We start from the raw sequence: 15533 nt of genomic DNA, 5'->3' as shown, positions 1-15533 counted from the left end.
TGGCTTAGACTTCCATATCTAGTTCAACACCTGAAGGAAGTCAGGGCAGGAACCTGGAGGCAGGAGCTGGTACAGAGGCCATGGAGGGGTGCTGCTTACTGGCTTGCTCCCTCAGCCTGCTTTCTTATAGAACCCAGGGCTGCCAGCTCAGGGATGGCACCGCCAATGGGGTGTCAATCTCTAGTTTAGAAAACTCCCTACAAATTGATCTTATAGAGGCATTTTCTCAATCGAGGCTTCCCTCCATCAGGTGACTCTAGCTTGTGTCAAGATGGCATAAAACTAGCTAGCACACCATTTCCTGAGAACTGGAGTTATCACCAAGAAGTTGAACCCCACGCCTCTGAAACTGCTCTAACTAGCCAAGCTAGCTCTGCGGCCCTAGCTTTCCTTTTATTAAAAGAAATCAAACACACCAGGGGTTAAATGAGCTGCTTCTCTTTCCACTGTTTATTATTAATGTACAAAATATACAAAACCAAAAGAAAAAACTCCTCAAATCCATTGGTTCTAACCCAAGACCCTGCACAAAACCAACCCACTGTTTTCATAGAAAACAACTGATGCCAAGACAGGGGGAGGAGAGGACTGGGAAGGGCCCCTCCTGCTGAGTCTACCCAGGAAGCCTCACTGACAGGGCTCCTTACGGGGTAAGGAGCCAGCCCACTCCCAAAGGCAGTGCATGTAGTGCGTCAGGCCCGGTATACCCGGCTAAAGTTAATGAAAGCTGGCCTCACGGAGTCTCGAAAATGGCTGTAGGCAAGAGTGGCCCAACACTACAGGCCACCCCTCTGCCAGATACAACTTCCACTGGACACAGATATGAATGTGCCATCACTGAACCTAGCAGACCCACGATGACCTGGGAAGTAACAGTTGCAGTCCTTCTTGAGAAAGGACTCAACAGTGACTGGCCCATGTGGGGCACAAGTGGGGGGTAGTTCCAGAACTCAGCTTCAGCCAGCTTGAGCCCTCAGTGCAGTGGGATATATGGTACCCCTCACCACCCCCTCACCCTGTGAAGATAATGAGCTTAGCTTGGACGGTTTCCTAAGTGCAGCTGACCAACTCAGTTCCGTGTGCATGTGGAGAGCAGAGGTCTCCAGGGTGGCCGGCTTCAGGTTCTCAGGCATCGGGGCTAATACTGGAAGGGGTTTGGGGCACAGGGCAAATCTCCTCACAAAGTGAAGCCAGCCGTCTCAGCAGTCCAGTCTCTCTCCTCTCCGCTCCAGACTGGAGGGAATATGTACATCAATGCACACCAGGAATCAGAAACCCCCAGAAACCCAACCAGGTGGGAACTGAGGGGGCCGGCTCCTCATCAGCTGGGGAAAAGGAAAGTGGGCCTCACAGAAGCCATAACCAAGTGGAAGGAGCAAAGCTGCAGTCCACAGGGGTGCGGGTAGGGCAGGCAGGCCTAGGGCAGTGGGGGCCCGTTGACCCCTGGGTGGTAGAAGGCACAGTTGTTCTCATAGCGGCAGTTGCCCTTCATCATGAAGTGTCGGCAGACAGGGCGGTTTGACATGTCTGTGGGACAATGGCACAAAGGTCAGAAACTGCTAAGGGGTCACCATCACCACCATCCTCCCACCCCGTCCTCAGACACCTATAGGACTGGGGGCTGATGTAAAGATGGGGGTGGTAACTGCCTTCCTTGTACACAGAGAGCCTCATCTCTCTCTGTAGGGAGATGGAGCTTCACCTTGTCCTTTGTACCCTCCCTCTGCCCTACAGATAAGGGTGAGGGACACTGAAATCTACATGTGGGACCCTGGGCATGCCCTTACCTCCTCCATGACTGTGGCCTCCATCATGCCCTCGGTGGCCGCCTCCCCCATGGCCATCATGACCGCGGTGTTCATGAGGTGGTGGCCCTCGATGGTCGTGGCCTCGATGGCTAGGGACGTCATGTGGCCGGTGGCCATGGGGTCCCCCGTGTCCAGGGCCTTCATGAGACCGATGTCCACTGCCCATGCTCCCTCCAGGGCCCTCATGAGACCGATGTCCACTGCCCATGCTCCCTCCAGGGCCTTCATGGGGGCGGTGCCCACCACCTCCAACCATGCCACCTCCACCAGGACCCCCTCGGCCATTTGGGGGGCCTCCTCCAGAACGACCTCCTCTGGCTCCTCGGAATGGAGGGGGTGGTGGCGGTTCATTTCCTCCACGACCCCCTCGGCCTCTGTGGTATGGTCCAGGACCAGGTCCTGGACCCCCACGCATTGGGCCACCTCGCATGGGGTCACCTGGGCCATCCCAGAATGGATCACCTCCCCGAGAAGGTGGTGGGGGACCCAGGAGACGTGGACCCACTGGTCCACCAGGGCCTCCATGGGGACCTGTTAGAAGGGAAAGGAATCGGTTATCCATCATATTCTAGCACTACTGACTCCAGGGCTGACTCCTGGCTGTCGCCAGGCTGAAATGAAACAGTGGCCCCACTGAAACCCTCTCACCTACCTGGCATGGGCCCTCCAGGACCAGGGGGGAAATGCTGCATACCCTTGGGGCCCCCAGGGCCTCCTGGTGGGAAGCCATTGGCTACAGGACCAGGACCTAGGAGCCCATGTGGCACTGTAAATCAAACAAGAGTAGAACCGTCAGGAGGTAAATTCTGTATGTAAGGCATGGCTTCCCACTAGTGTGCCCACCTAACCTCAGACCAACCTGGCAGAGCCGTGCTCTCTGTCCCTTCCCCTCCCAGCTCTTGCCCAGTGGCAACAGTGTCTGGAAAACGCTGCACCCCCACCCCTGCTTAGACGTCCTCCCCCGCCCCAGGGGCTGGCTCTGAGGATTACCCAGCATCTGCTTCAGCTTGTCTGAGTAGTCTGGCTGTTTCAGCAGCTCCTCTGAAGGGTGGCTGTTTGGACTGCCCTGTGAGCAAGAAAAATGGCAGTTAAGGGAGTGTCAGCAAGAACTTAGCATGTAAATGGAAGACAGGAACTGGGATAAGCCAGGCATGGGATACAGGCTGTCCCTGGCAAGCCTGGGCTACACAGTGAGACTTTTTCACAAATTGAAACCCAGCACGCACGCACGCACGGCACTATAAATGAAAACAAAACAAAAAAACCCAAAAGACACATCCAAAACTAAAACCTAGGTTGAAGGAAGAGTCAGCGACTCCGAGGACAGTATGGGGAGGCTTGTGTGAGGAAAAGGACTCACATACCATTATGGAAGTGAGGATCTCCTGAACATTGATGCCACCGCCTCCAGGGCCCTGGGGGCTCTTCCCTGCTCCCATGCTCCCCATAAGATTGGCCAGAACTGGAGGCAGCTTGGAGCCTCCTGCTCCATCAGGTGAGCCACCAGACCCTCCAGGCTCCAGGGTCTCAACATACGGAGTCTCGTCCATGGCGCACTCCTAGAAGAGACGAGCCAGGGTTGTAGAGATCAGCCTCCTCCATGAGTGCTTGCTCTCGCTTCCCACCACAACAGTGACAGCCACTCACCTCATCCAAGGGGATGAGTTTGGGAGGAATGGGTTCATACGGCTCAGGATCAGGCTCGTGAGGACTGTTTCCAACACCGCGGGCGAGGGCAAAGGAGAGAACAGGAACCACAGTTACATTAATTCAGTCCCAAGACAGCTTTTTCTTTTGTTTTTGTTTTTTTGAGACAAGGTTTCTCTGTCTAATAGTCCTGACTGTCCTGGAACTTACTTTGTAGACCATGCTGGCTTTGAACTCACAAGAGACCTGCCTCCCTCCTGAATGAATTCTGGGATTAAAGTCATCCACCACTATGCCTGGCTGTCCAAGCTCTCTGTGGTGCCTCCCCCTGACTCCCCACCGCACAGGCACTGCACACCTCTCCTCACCTCTCCTTGTTCAGGAAGAGCTCCTGAAGGATGCCCTTCTCCCGCTCAGCCTGGATGTATCGCTCCTGGCTGTTGCTTCCAGGGATGACAAGAGGTGAGGGCAGAACCAGAGGCCTGGGACATACCCAGGGCACTTTCTCCTCCATATTGTCATGGCTTAGTCGCCGGGCTGTCTCAAAAGCATGTCGGTCCGACAGTATCTCACGCTTAGCAGCCTCCCCAAAGTCCTTGATCTTGTTCACATTCACTGCAGGGGAGGCAGAAGGCAAGAGGACAGGTAAGTGAGACTACCCACGTTCAGACTCCGACCCCAGCACGCAGAGACTGCTGCACTCAGACTCATGCAGAGCTGGCAGTATACCTCGCTCAGTTTCATCCAGTTCGAAGTAGAAATACTCCCTCAGCTTGCCCTCCTCAGGCCACGTCACAGTTTTCCTCTTTCTGCCCTTTCGAGTCAGCTGGTTGGGATCTCCAGGGCTTTCCACAGGCTTTGCATCCAGAGCTCCTGGCTCCGAAGAGGCTGCAAGCAAGACAAGTTTCAGCCACAGACCCAGCCACCGAGAGACGCCCCGAGCCCAAGCACAGTAGGTTACCTGCATCCATGAGCTCCGGGACTTCCACAGCGGGGACAGGGGTGCCAGGACGGTCTGTGTCCATGGGCTCAGCGGGGGCTGCAGGCTCTGGGGAGGAAGGTTTGGCTGTGCTTGGCTCAGTGCTTGTTTTCCCTTCAAAAGGGCTGGGCTGTCATGAGAGAGAAAGTAGCCAATGAGCTGACAAGACACCCAGGAGACAGACCAGGATCCTAAATGCCCAATGGTCCCACCCTGCCTCACCCCAGAAGGAAGTCCTTGCTGTCACCCTCAACAGCTCCTAGCCTCTGTGCCCCATGTACCCTACCACAGAAACTCACCTTGGCAGCAGTAGGTGATAGAACCTTCTTCTTCTTCTTAATTTTGATGCCTGGGACAGGGGCGGAATTGAGAGCATCCAGAAAACCGAGGCCCTCCATGGCTACAGAAGGAAAGAGCAGTTAGAGGATCTGGGACCTCCTTCACAGTCCTTTGCCAGCGACAGTCCACAGAAACACAAGCAGGCCAGGGGGCCCTGCCCCGTGACCAGGAAGCCAGGCTCACACAGGAGACTTCCACTATGCCATCTTTCTTGTGGCAGAAAGCCATGACTATCACAACTAACGAATGCACAATTCACTACGCAAGCTGCTGACACCACCACAGAGGGTCCAGCCAGGAGGGAGACAGCTTGCTAAGCTCATCACTTGAGAGGGCATGGCTTCTTGCAACTTATCTAACGTGACTCTTATGGATGGGGACTTCTAGAGGTACAAAATTCTAAGATGCCAAGACATCAAAGGCAGAGCAAAGGAAGGGTGGTTCTCAAGGGCAAGTCTTCCCCCACCCAGAAGAGTTCCCTGTGCCAAGGGCACTCCAGGCCTACTCACGCTGTGGGGGGATGATCTTCACTTTAATTTCTTTGGTGGTATTGGGGGTTGTGTTGAGGGGCTTGTACTTCTTCTCTGCAGGCGGGGCAGCATCGCCTGGAGCAGCTGTGGCACTGCAAAGGAAAGGCAGTCAAAAATCTCCCAACTCCCACTTCTCTCCAAAGGCCCAGGCTCCTTAGAAACCTACACCAGTGCCCATACCTCTGCCGCTTGAGGGGGATGGGCTTCAGGTTGTACTTGTCTGACACAACCACAGTGCTGGAGTTCTTCTTCACAGGCACCAAAGATGGGGTGTCCAGCTCCAGTCCTGAGGAGAAACATGTTGACTGTGACTCTCACTGTTCCTCCCTGTTACCACCCCCTCCATGAATAAGTGCCCCAGCTCCTCCTTTACCCTCCTTCCCTTCTCAGAGTTTGATACTGAAATCAAACTACTAGCCAGAGGCACTGACTGTGCATTGGATTGGTCCTGCAAAGCCAGCTAACCGCCTTACCAGTAGAACGGAACTTGGCGTGACTGGGTGCCGTAGTTCTAAGTGACTTGGGCTTCTCCTTCTTCTTCTCTGGGGCTTCCTCAGCCCGGGTCTCAGCCTTCACTTCAGTCAAAGGCCGCTCAGGAAGCGTGGTTCGACTTTTCCCCTCTTCCTTCCTTTTCTTCTTATCTTTCTCTGTTATAGAAAAACAATGCAGTTAAGAGTCTCATTTGGATAAACAGAGATCGTCATAGGTCAAAAACTAGCCTCAGGACTCCAAGGGCTACCTGGGTAAAGAGCCCTGGACCTTACCTGCAGGCTGGGTGCTACTCTGGGAGCGGATGACAGCCATCCAGTCGCTGACAAGGACTGATGCCAATTTCCGGAGCTCTGAAGGTGAAAAATGGGAGCAATAATTTAGTATTTCCAATTAAAAAACAACAACAACAACAACAACAAAACAACCCTTTATTCAAATAAGAAAAAAGTCTAGAGCCAGTTGGGGAGAGATGAGGGAGACAGTGAGCATCCTCTGCCCGAGACGTGTTCTCTCAGTCATTAAGGGCACTCAAGACATCGTAAGATTATAAAATGTCAGTATCTCAAAGAACCAAATGTTGAGAATAAAACTAAAAAGGGTAGAAAGCTACCATGTAGTTTCCACTTAATGCTTAAATTCTTACCCAGCATGCAGATTGCCCTGGTGTTTACTCCCCAGAAACATAAATACCCCTAAAGTCCAGTATTGTGATTTAAAGCAAAGTGGGTCCCTCGCCTTTAGGAATAGTTCTTCACAGAGAAGAACTGCAGACTCTGTCAGAAGCTCCCCTGACATCAAAGGACTTGGCTGGCCATTTTCATTAAACATAAGGATAAATCGACTTTTACCAGGATAGATAAGCCTTGTTGCTGGGTTTCAAAGCCTATGCCTCTAATTCCAGTACTCAAACAGACTGCTATGGGTTCAAGGTCAGGCCAGCTCTAAGGCCAGACCAGTTTGAGGCAAACCTGGTCTACAAAGTGAGTTGCAGGTCAGCCAGGGCTATACAAAGAGATGCCACATCAAATAAAGAAACAATGGCAAAGAGAACACTCCTACAGAAATGTTTCCTGGTAGGCATATTCCATGTGAAAAAACGAGTGCATTTCATTTGGAATCGAGGCAGAGAGGGACCGATCGAAAGCTGGGCGTGGTGGCGCACACCTTTGGTTCCAGTATCCTGGAGACAGAGGCAAGTAAGCGCTGAGCTGAGACCAGTGAGGTCTGCATAGTGAGTCCCAGGACAGCCAGGGCTACACGGAGAAATTTATCTCTCAGAAAGACATAGAAAAAGGGAAGGAAGGGAAGGAGGGAGGGAGGGATGAACAGGCAAAATGAAGGGACAGCCAGTAAAGGAGACGGCACCCCAGATCGATGCGCCCGTCGGAGTCCGGTCCAGGCAGGATGCTGGTACTCACCTTCGTCCTCGCTTGACTTGCTGAGCTGCTTCACTAGCTTCGCTGTGTTGTTCTGGAAGAGGAGGAGGAGGAGGTGAACAGAGGGAGCTCACTCGGCACCAACCATCCCATCTCTTGACTGCACTGCACTTCAACCTTCTCCAAAACCTGGAGATACTTTTATCTTCTAAGAAAGGGTCTATCTTTGTAACCTGGGTGGCCTAGAACCCACTATGTAGATTAAGGCAGGACTTGAACTCACAAAAGCCCACTAAAGGCATGCACCACTGGACTTCTTCCCATTTTAGAGATGAGAAACGGAGGTGCAGATATATGAAAAGTCCTATACCATATGCCTGATAACAGAGACAAACCCAGTCTCCCACTTTGAAATTCCCATTTTCCTCTGCTCTTCTACCTCAAATCCCAGACTGCTGCCACCCATGAGGCCTGAAGCAAGCTTCCCTTCATCTGGGTTAGCCCAGAGAGGAAACGTGGGGGTGAAGCCTAAAGATACCTGCTTGAGGTGGTCCACAGTCAGTGGGAGGTGCTGCAGAGTCAGCAGAATCTGCTGTAGGAGAGGAATGTTGTTGGTCGTCTTTGAATACGTTAACCAACTGTTCAGAAGCTTGTAGCCGCCGACGTCAATAAACCTGTGGGCAGGTAGGAACAGAATATGGTAAGCCTTCCTTGGTTCTAGAACTAGCAAGCTCACATGCCCAGAAACCAGCCTCCCATCACAACCTCCCATCCAGCCGCCTGTGCTACACTTACTTGACTAGCACCTCTGGCGCCCGGGTCTGCAGGATAATATTCAAGTACGTGCATCGACTCACCATCTTTCGTGCCTCCTTCATTAGACTGGAAGAGGAATCAGTCAGTCATTAGTCAGTACTCAACTTTGAGTATTATTAGTATTCAAATGTCAGAGTCAAGAGTCTTATTAGCCCAGGCTAGCCTCCTTTCCTGAAAGCTAGGATGACAGGCACAAGTGGGCACCGTGCTCACTAATCTCCAGCAAAGACTCTAACCCTGGCAGTCCTGGAGCTCCCTGATGGATATTTTTACTCCACCAGGTGTCTAGGATTGTGGAATGAATCTAGAGTCATAAAAACCCAAGGGAGGATGGAAGGCACCCAAGCCACCTGGGAGAGCATCCCTCCTGTCTCAATGCACAGAGGCAACTGCCTCCAGGGCAGTCTAATCTAAGACTGCTTTTGCAAGCGTTAAGGAACTCCCAAGGAAAATGACATTTTGGGTAGGCACAACATGACCCAAAAACAAGCCAAGGGTTGGTTTCTATGCTCCCTTGGTGTCACCCCATGAAGACGCTTGGGACTATGGATCAAATCCCCAGCTTCCAACATGGCCGGAAATCACTGCTCTCTGACCCAGTCTCACTGCATGTGCTCTCCTCTACGGTAAGAGAGCCGAGGGCACAGACTCACCTGAAGATCTTGGCAATTCCATCCACACTCTTCACTTCTCCATCCCGAGTAAGGAAGCTATCTAGGCCCTTGAGAAGTTCTTTGGGGTCTATGGGACCTGAACCCATGATGGTGGCTTCTGAGGTAAAAGAAAAAAAAAAAAAAAAACAACAACAAAAACCAACAGGATAAATGGGTGGCAAAGATAGGCCCACTAACTTATCCCTCTAATAAAACCCATTGGCCCAATTAAAACTCAGTGACAAATTTATGTTCAAGTGTACCATTTCCTAGATAAGAAAGATCAGATCTGTGCTCACAAAATAGCCTTGACAACTTAAGCTTGTGGTTAATGAAGACTCCAACTTTGAGTTACACTTCAAGAATGTACCAAGGCTAAGACCCATGGTATGGCGCTCACTTCCTCATGCTAAGGTCCTGTCCCCAGTCAGCTGGTGGTAATTTTGGTGAGCTGGACAGTTGCAGCTTCCTAAGGTAATTAGGACAACCTGAGGTATCTGGGTTAAAAATTTAACAATCAATCATCCTATCTCCAGAAGTCAATCCCTTTATCTTGGCTGTTTAAGATCATAATCACAGGTGGAAGAATGAGTCAGCTGAAGTGGTGGATGAGAAAACAGCCAGGCCCTGAGCAGAGCCCTTCCCTAGGGAACTGAGAGAAGCTGCCTGAAGAGGAGACAGGCAGGCTCTCATCGGCCCTGAATAAAGCTACTCACTGGACAAACACCAAACAAGCTTTTATTGTTCCAAAGTTCAAGAGAAAGTTAGCTTGTGGTTTCTGAAGCAAAGTTGCAAACCTGACCCTTTCCTGCCCTCAGGACTCCCCACTCTAAACTCCCAAGAAACCAGGAACCAAAAATAATGAAGGTAAAGCCAAGGAAAACGGGACACCACTTCAAACCCGGCTGGCACGGGAGTGAGTGCCATGAATAGGAAGCCACTTCTACAGTCGCAGAGAGAGAATCAGAGCTGCTCTGGTTCTGACTGGGGGTTTTAGTCATACTTCTATCAGCACTAGCCTCTGAGAAACAAAGACACAGGCCTCCTGAGCAGCTGAGATGACCAGGCCCGAGTGGGCAGGAAAGAGAGGGCCTCTACATCCTGCACATCACAGCAACAAGGCAGTCCCAAGGGTGAAAAAGTCTAAAAAAAAATCACTGCATTTCCTACAGATAAGAGTCTTGCAATTCAAATCAGTTTTCCCCTCAGACAAACCAGAAAAGATGTGCAAAAAAGGACTATTTAACGTGGGTAAAGAGGCTGTCAGACAAGAGTGATTCTCCAGATAAAACAAGATAAAGAAAATTTAGAGTGTAAACAAAGAAAGTCAGCTTTAAAGGTGAACTTCCTAATAACCCAGGGCAGTAGCAAGAGCAGCAAGGAGGTGCAGAGAAAGGAGGGGTGGCAGCAGTCTCTGCTCTGCAGGCTGATGCCTGTGGGATGAACATGGGGGAGAGATGCAGGCAAGAAATGCTAAGCACCGAGCAGACCTTGTTAACTGCTGCCACCCAATACCCTGGAACCTGAGGACAGAGGAGACATTCAACACTGGAAATGTTCACAAGTTAAGGGGAGGGCAAATCCACTGCTGTGAGGCTATCTGCACACAGAGAGAAATGCCCCTGTATCCTCAGACAGTGATCTGTAGAAATTCCAGGTATATACAACAGATATCTGGAAAAGGGATGAATGGGCCCAAGGTAAAGATACACACAAGCAATCTAGAGTAGGGAGTTTATATTCACATAAATCTAACAGAAGCCCAAATAAAAATGTATGCAATTTGACAAGTCTTGAATTAAACATTGCCTCATCCCTCTGAACACAGCGGATTGAAACCCAGAACTAAGCACACCTCTTTTGTGTATCTACCATGAACTAACAGGCCTGACTCTAATGCCCCTCACTCAGTGAGCAGACAAGGCAGAGGACGGCCTTTAGAGAACTGCACCAATGAGTACAGAGTGAGCATGTCTAGTGCCCTCTGCTGGAAATGGGACCTAGGTACTTAACATGCCCACTCATGTAAACAAAAAGGCACAGTAGCCAAAGAAGCTGGGAGACAGAACAGACATTAAGATGCCGTTTCCCACAACTGTGGATATTGGGAGGATGGTTGACCTCTCCTCATGGTAAAATGTGCTCAGTGCCTTTTCTTCAGTATTGACTCCTTATTAGGAACCCTAGGTGCCTTACAACCTAGGCCATTTTCACAGGCACAATATAAGGTCTTCCAGTGGGAACAAAGGAAGAATCCATCATATGTGGTGAAGGCCCAATAATGCAATGACCCGGACGGGCAGGGACAGCGCTCAAGGGTTCCCCACTCCTGCTTTGGAGTTTGAAGTTGAGGGAACTTTCTGCAACCACAAAGAACTCAGGTCATGTTTTCTTTTCTTTTGGTTAACCAGCTGCTAATCTCCATGAAGGCCACAGACAAAAGGAGACAAGGGAACATCTCCTGTGATGTACCTCTACCTTCTAAGTGCTGGGGATGTCCTGCAGTTCTTACTAGACACTAAATTCCTACTCGACTTCAAAATGAATTTCAGGGTTGTTTGGTTTAAAATGGTGGGAAAACATTGATCCTGGCTATTTACTAATCATCTACCACAACTGAATCCTGAATCTGTTCAGGACACAAGGTCCATGCAAGCCAGGCAGCTTTAAAAAGGTCTTCGAACAAGAGGGAAAAGAAGCCCCAGCTCTTCTTTGTTCTGACCTGGGCTGTCTTCCCTCAGTGTCTCAAGAGCTTCCTGCTATGACCCAACAGTGGGTGAACTGTCTCAGGTGGTTCTCAAGGTTCTATATCCTTGCATAATGAGGCCCTACTCTTGCCTCACCTTTATTTTGAAAATCTCTTAAACTCCTTAGGAAGAGTGTTTGGCTTTTAATAAAGATACAAAATTACATCCACCACCCTGTTCCTAGAAAGCTGGCCGCTCTATAAGAATCAGATTCTCCAAGGTTCCCTAGAAGGCCTTGTTTTTCATCTCCCACATAAGGCCTTCTTTACTAATCCCCTGCTCACTAGAGATCAGGAACCCCAGTGGGTGGAACATTCAGGTCCCAAGGTAGGTGTGCTGCAGAGGTACCTGGCAAACTGCTTAAAAGATAAAAAAGACGTGTGGTAAATAGACATGTGGAAGAGGCCCTCCCATTCAATCAGAAGTCCAAGCAATGAGAATCCACACCCAGCAGAAAATTAGCCCTGTTGCACCCAAGTCACTAGAGGACAGCAGGACAAAAGGCTTACAAACTCTGCCTAGAAACTCCACACTTCAACGCAGGACTTTAAATAAAAAATGAAAAGTATATGAAGAAAATGTCAAAGACTTGACTTTGAAAAAGTTGGGGAAGAGCTAAAGAACCAGGCGCCCAGTACTGCCCTCACGGGCGTGGCTCTCAACATGCACCAACTGCCCCAGCACTCAGCAGGGAGGAAGAGGACATTCCTCTCCTCAACGCTTTAATGGAATTTCTTTTTAGGAAGCAAGGAAAAAGAAATTCAAAAAGGTGACTCTTTGGGAAAAAGAAAGGTTGTGAAATGTAATACCAGAAATGTTTTGCTTACCAGAAACCGTAGCTTGACTCCCCCTGCCTCGAGTTTACAACTGCAGCCTCCTTTCCTAAAGATTCACTTCTCATCCTAGTGCCAACATACAGGAACTAAGCAACTGCAGGTGATGGCACTGAGCACAAAGAGTTTATCCCCAAACTGAGAGGTGAGAATAAGGATGGTTTACAAGAAAGTCCTACAAGTACCCACCCTCCCCACCAGACTGACACAAAGCAACCAATATTCAGGAAGTACAAGGACCCATCCTGAGCAGCATGGCACACTGCAGCTTATCAGGCCCAATTGTCTACTCGTGTTACAAGCCCTGTGTCTTGCCCCAGTCTCTCAGAGCTAAAGCAGTTGGGGTTGAATTGGTTTTCACCCCTATCAACTGAAGCAGGGAATAGGTCCAAGCAGTTGTGATGAGAGGAAGGTGAAAATCAAGGCAATGGACTGTTAAACACAAAACCTAGAGCTACACAAGGACAAGGACAGCCTCCCTCCCTAGTGTTCATTAAGCTTTTATCCCTGTAAGATATTTCATAAAAGATAAAGGAAAACAAGAAAAAACTATTCTCCCCAGCAGCAATCTGCACAGGGAGAGAAGGCATCTGCTTGGGGGTGGAGTTTTCAGAGAGGAAGCAAGCTGATTACATCACCTTTCATAGTGGCTCCTCCCCCTTGACCAAGCTTCTAGGGAAGCCCTAAGCTGACTGGCAAAAGAGAAAAACAAAGGAGGGACGCCATTTTGTTATGGAGAGGATTCAAAACTTAAAAAGCCGGCGGCCAGATCTGCCGGCAGCTTTACTTACACTATAAGGCACTAAGTAAACCAGAAGTCATCCCCCCGGCCACCACCCTCAACTTGACCTATCTTAATTAAGTCTAAGAGCCTACTACTGGAAATAAAACCAATTAATATACAATTTCTTGCGGGTTAAGAATATGAATTTGCACCTCAAATTCAATTTGCTACTACACCGACCACCCCAATCCTCCCTATAAAGGGCAAGGAGGAGGACTTGGACCCCTCAACAAATAGGACTGAGGGGGGAGGACACAGGAGAAAAATGGGTCAAGACACAACCTGCAACGCCGCTTGCAAGACAAAAGGACAAGGAAAAGTCGCCATATTTGAAGCAGGGAAGAAAAAAGTTCTTTTAACGACACATATCTTCTAGAAAAGATAGCATTCAAATGCACTAATGGCTTTTAAAGTTATTCTCCTGAGTTCCACATTTCCCAACCTTTCCACCCTCTTAGCTGTATCCACCACCCACTAAAAAGTATCAAGTTAAAATGTTAATCACTTTTGCCTTTAAATAACCTATGCAAGCTGAAACAATCACAAGACATTCTTTACCTCCCCAAATGTTATATTGTATGTACTTGTTACTATGATTATATTTTGCCCTAAATTTAAGTGTCTTGCAATCTTTATTCCTAGATTGCCACCTATTTTAACCACACAATATATCCCAAGCAAATTACATTAAAACTGAGAGGATTTAACAATCACTTTAAAGACATAGCCAGCTAATATTTCTCTCTGCCCATCTCCTTACCCTGCAATCTTTATGTACAGATTGCTTATTAATCTGGCAAATTGAAAGGCGTTCTGCTTGTCTCACACACAAAGAAGTGGGACTTCTGGGCCACAAGATCCACCATCTTTTGTATGTGAGCTCATTAACCCTTTTGAAGACTGCTAACCAGAGGAAGGTAACCATTCCTCCTTATAATAGCAAAGGCTTATGCTTTGGCAGTCTGGAAATTTGCTGGATTATCAAGGGTTAACCGTCAAAATCCTCACTGGCTGGCCCTCCCTTCACCCTCTCCTTGCCTGCTCCACAGCAGGGAAGAGGCAGGTGGTAGGGGAGAGAGAACAAAGACTGTTTAGACCCACAGGACCTTTAATGGAGATTTAAGAGACCCGATTGGTCCTTCTCCAGTACTCTACGTTTGTTCTATGGTCTCATTTCTTCCTCTCATTATTTTTGGTTTCACAACGGGAAACGTTGATTTCTTGTTCAAGGCTGGTTTTTGAAAATTCGACACTTACTATCCAATTTTTTTGCGACGTCAGCACCTCGGGCTCAGGGGGGAGGGGTAAAATTTTGGAGGAAAAAAAATAAAACAACCAACCAGGACCCAAACTCAGTTACTTGTGGGGCCTCATTGGATCAAAAAGTCTCTTAAAAAAGTAAAGACCAACTCAGTTTTCATTTTCCCCCCACCCAACTCCATTTAGGGAGAGGGGGTCGTTGAAAAAAATTCTGAGTGGACTCCAAAAAGGAAATGCTGGATGAGTGAGATTGGGTGGGTTTGGGCAGGGAGGGTGGTTGATTATTTTTGAAGTTATGTGGTGACGGTCCTTCGGCCACAGATTTCAAGTCCCAAGCAGCGTGGGCTGGTGGGGTGGGCAAGATAGGTGGGGAGGGGCAGAAGACACAAGTGGTTGGGCTGGTGGCTGCTGTTTTCCCTTTCCCCCCTCTCTCAGGATCCTTTCAAGGGTTTAGATGTTGCTGAGGCTTGTTTGTTTTCCTGATGGCCGGCCTGTCTTTCTCCGAGAAAATTCAACCTGGGGTAAAAGGAACACAAAAGGAGAAAGAAGTCATCAGTACGGGTCGCCTTTAAACGTTTCAAAATGCCATTCCTTGTTGTCCCAGGACGCAGCCGCATTAGGTAAAAATGCGGCTGCCCAATAAATCCAAAAAACACCCCACTTCCCCGGCCAACCGCTCTCGGCAAAACGTTACCCTCAAAGCGACGGAGCACCCAAACTTACCTCTAAACGAACCCCAGAATGGCGGCCGCCCGCTCGGGCGGAGTCTTTTATACCCGGCCACCGCCCAACGCACCCTAACGTGATGGAGAACCGCCCTCGTCGTGACACATTGTGCGCGAGGCGAACGCTGATTGGCCACAGTAAAAGCCGGGTCGCCCGCGGATTGGACGTCCCTCCTCCACTTTCCTGGAGTCCCTTCCCTTAATCCCCTCTTCCGTCTCCTTCGGATCACCTCGGAGCCAGCTCGTGATCGCCGTGTCCGGCACCTCCCCTTCCTCTGCCCCCACCACTTCCGCCCGGGCAAACGTGTCTCACCCTCGGTTGGTCGAAACGACCGTACGCATGCGCACTGGGAGCACCTTAGTAAAAATCGCAATCAAAATTGCTTTCGTGTTAAACACTAACCATGGAATTTATGAGCCATCGTGACTGGTCCGGGAGAAATGCAATTTTGAACGCTAGTTCGATTGTGACGCAGTTTAAATTCGCGTCCCTCCGCGGACCCCGCCCTTTGACGCTTCCGTCCTTAGGCACGTGAGCTGCCGC

At 49.6% G+C, this 15533-nt stretch overlaps 1 protein-coding gene across 2 annotated transcripts; it reads right to left on the bottom strand.

Annotated features, from left to right (window-relative positions):
• Positions 1-422: 422 nt before the first annotated feature.
• Positions 423-15478, bottom strand: Ppp1r10 (protein phosphatase 1 regulatory subunit 10). 2 transcript variants are annotated; one of them, XM_032889093.1, is made up of 20 exons: positions 14988-15080; positions 14262-14780; positions 8641-8758; positions 7967-8053; positions 7710-7845; positions 7214-7265; positions 6068-6145; positions 5777-5950; positions 5484-5589; positions 5283-5395; positions 4734-4834; positions 4417-4564; positions 4185-4343; positions 3824-4070; positions 3456-3519; positions 3173-3367; positions 2799-2874; positions 2461-2574; positions 1788-2339; positions 423-1527 (listed from the first exon to the last, which is right to left on the bottom strand). In XM_032889093.1, exons 3-20 carry the CDS (start codon positions 8745-8747, stop codon positions 1418-1420), a joined length of 2619 nt encoding a protein of 872 aa, XP_032744984.1. In that variant the 5' UTR covers positions 8748-8758; positions 14262-14780; positions 14988-15080; the 3' UTR covers positions 423-1417. The 2 variants fall into 2 exon arrangements, with proteins under 2 accessions (XP_032744984.1, XP_032744985.1); XM_032889094.1 differs by lacking the exon at positions 14988-15080 and adding an exon at positions 15393-15478 and having other exon boundaries at positions 432-1527.
• Positions 15479-15533: the final 55 nt, after the last annotated feature.

Source organism: Rattus rattus, chromosome 18 (genome assembly GCF_011064425.1).
Source record: "Rattus rattus isolate New Zealand chromosome 18, Rrattus_CSIRO_v1, whole genome shotgun sequence".
NCBI classification, from domain to species: Eukaryota; Metazoa; Chordata; class Mammalia; order Rodentia; family Muridae; genus Rattus; species Rattus rattus.
Note: the sequence above shows the minus strand (reverse complement) of the source record. Positions and strands in the feature narration are given on the sequence as shown.

Bases quoted from the DNA above. Each gene is read 5' to 3' on its own strand.
- Ppp1r10 (XM_032889094.1), bottom strand. From the start codon at position 8,747: ATGGGTTCAGGTCCCATAGACCCCAAAGAACTTCTCAAGGGCCTAGAT. The intron at 5,590-5,776 runs GTAAGGCGGTTA...GTTTCTCCTCAG, and splicing joins CGCCAAGTTCCGTTCTACTG to GACTGGAGCTGGACACCCCA. The intron at 2,875-3,172 runs GTATGTGAGTCC...TCTTGCTCACAG, and splicing joins AGATCCTCACTTCCATAATG to GGCAGTCCAAACAGCCACCC.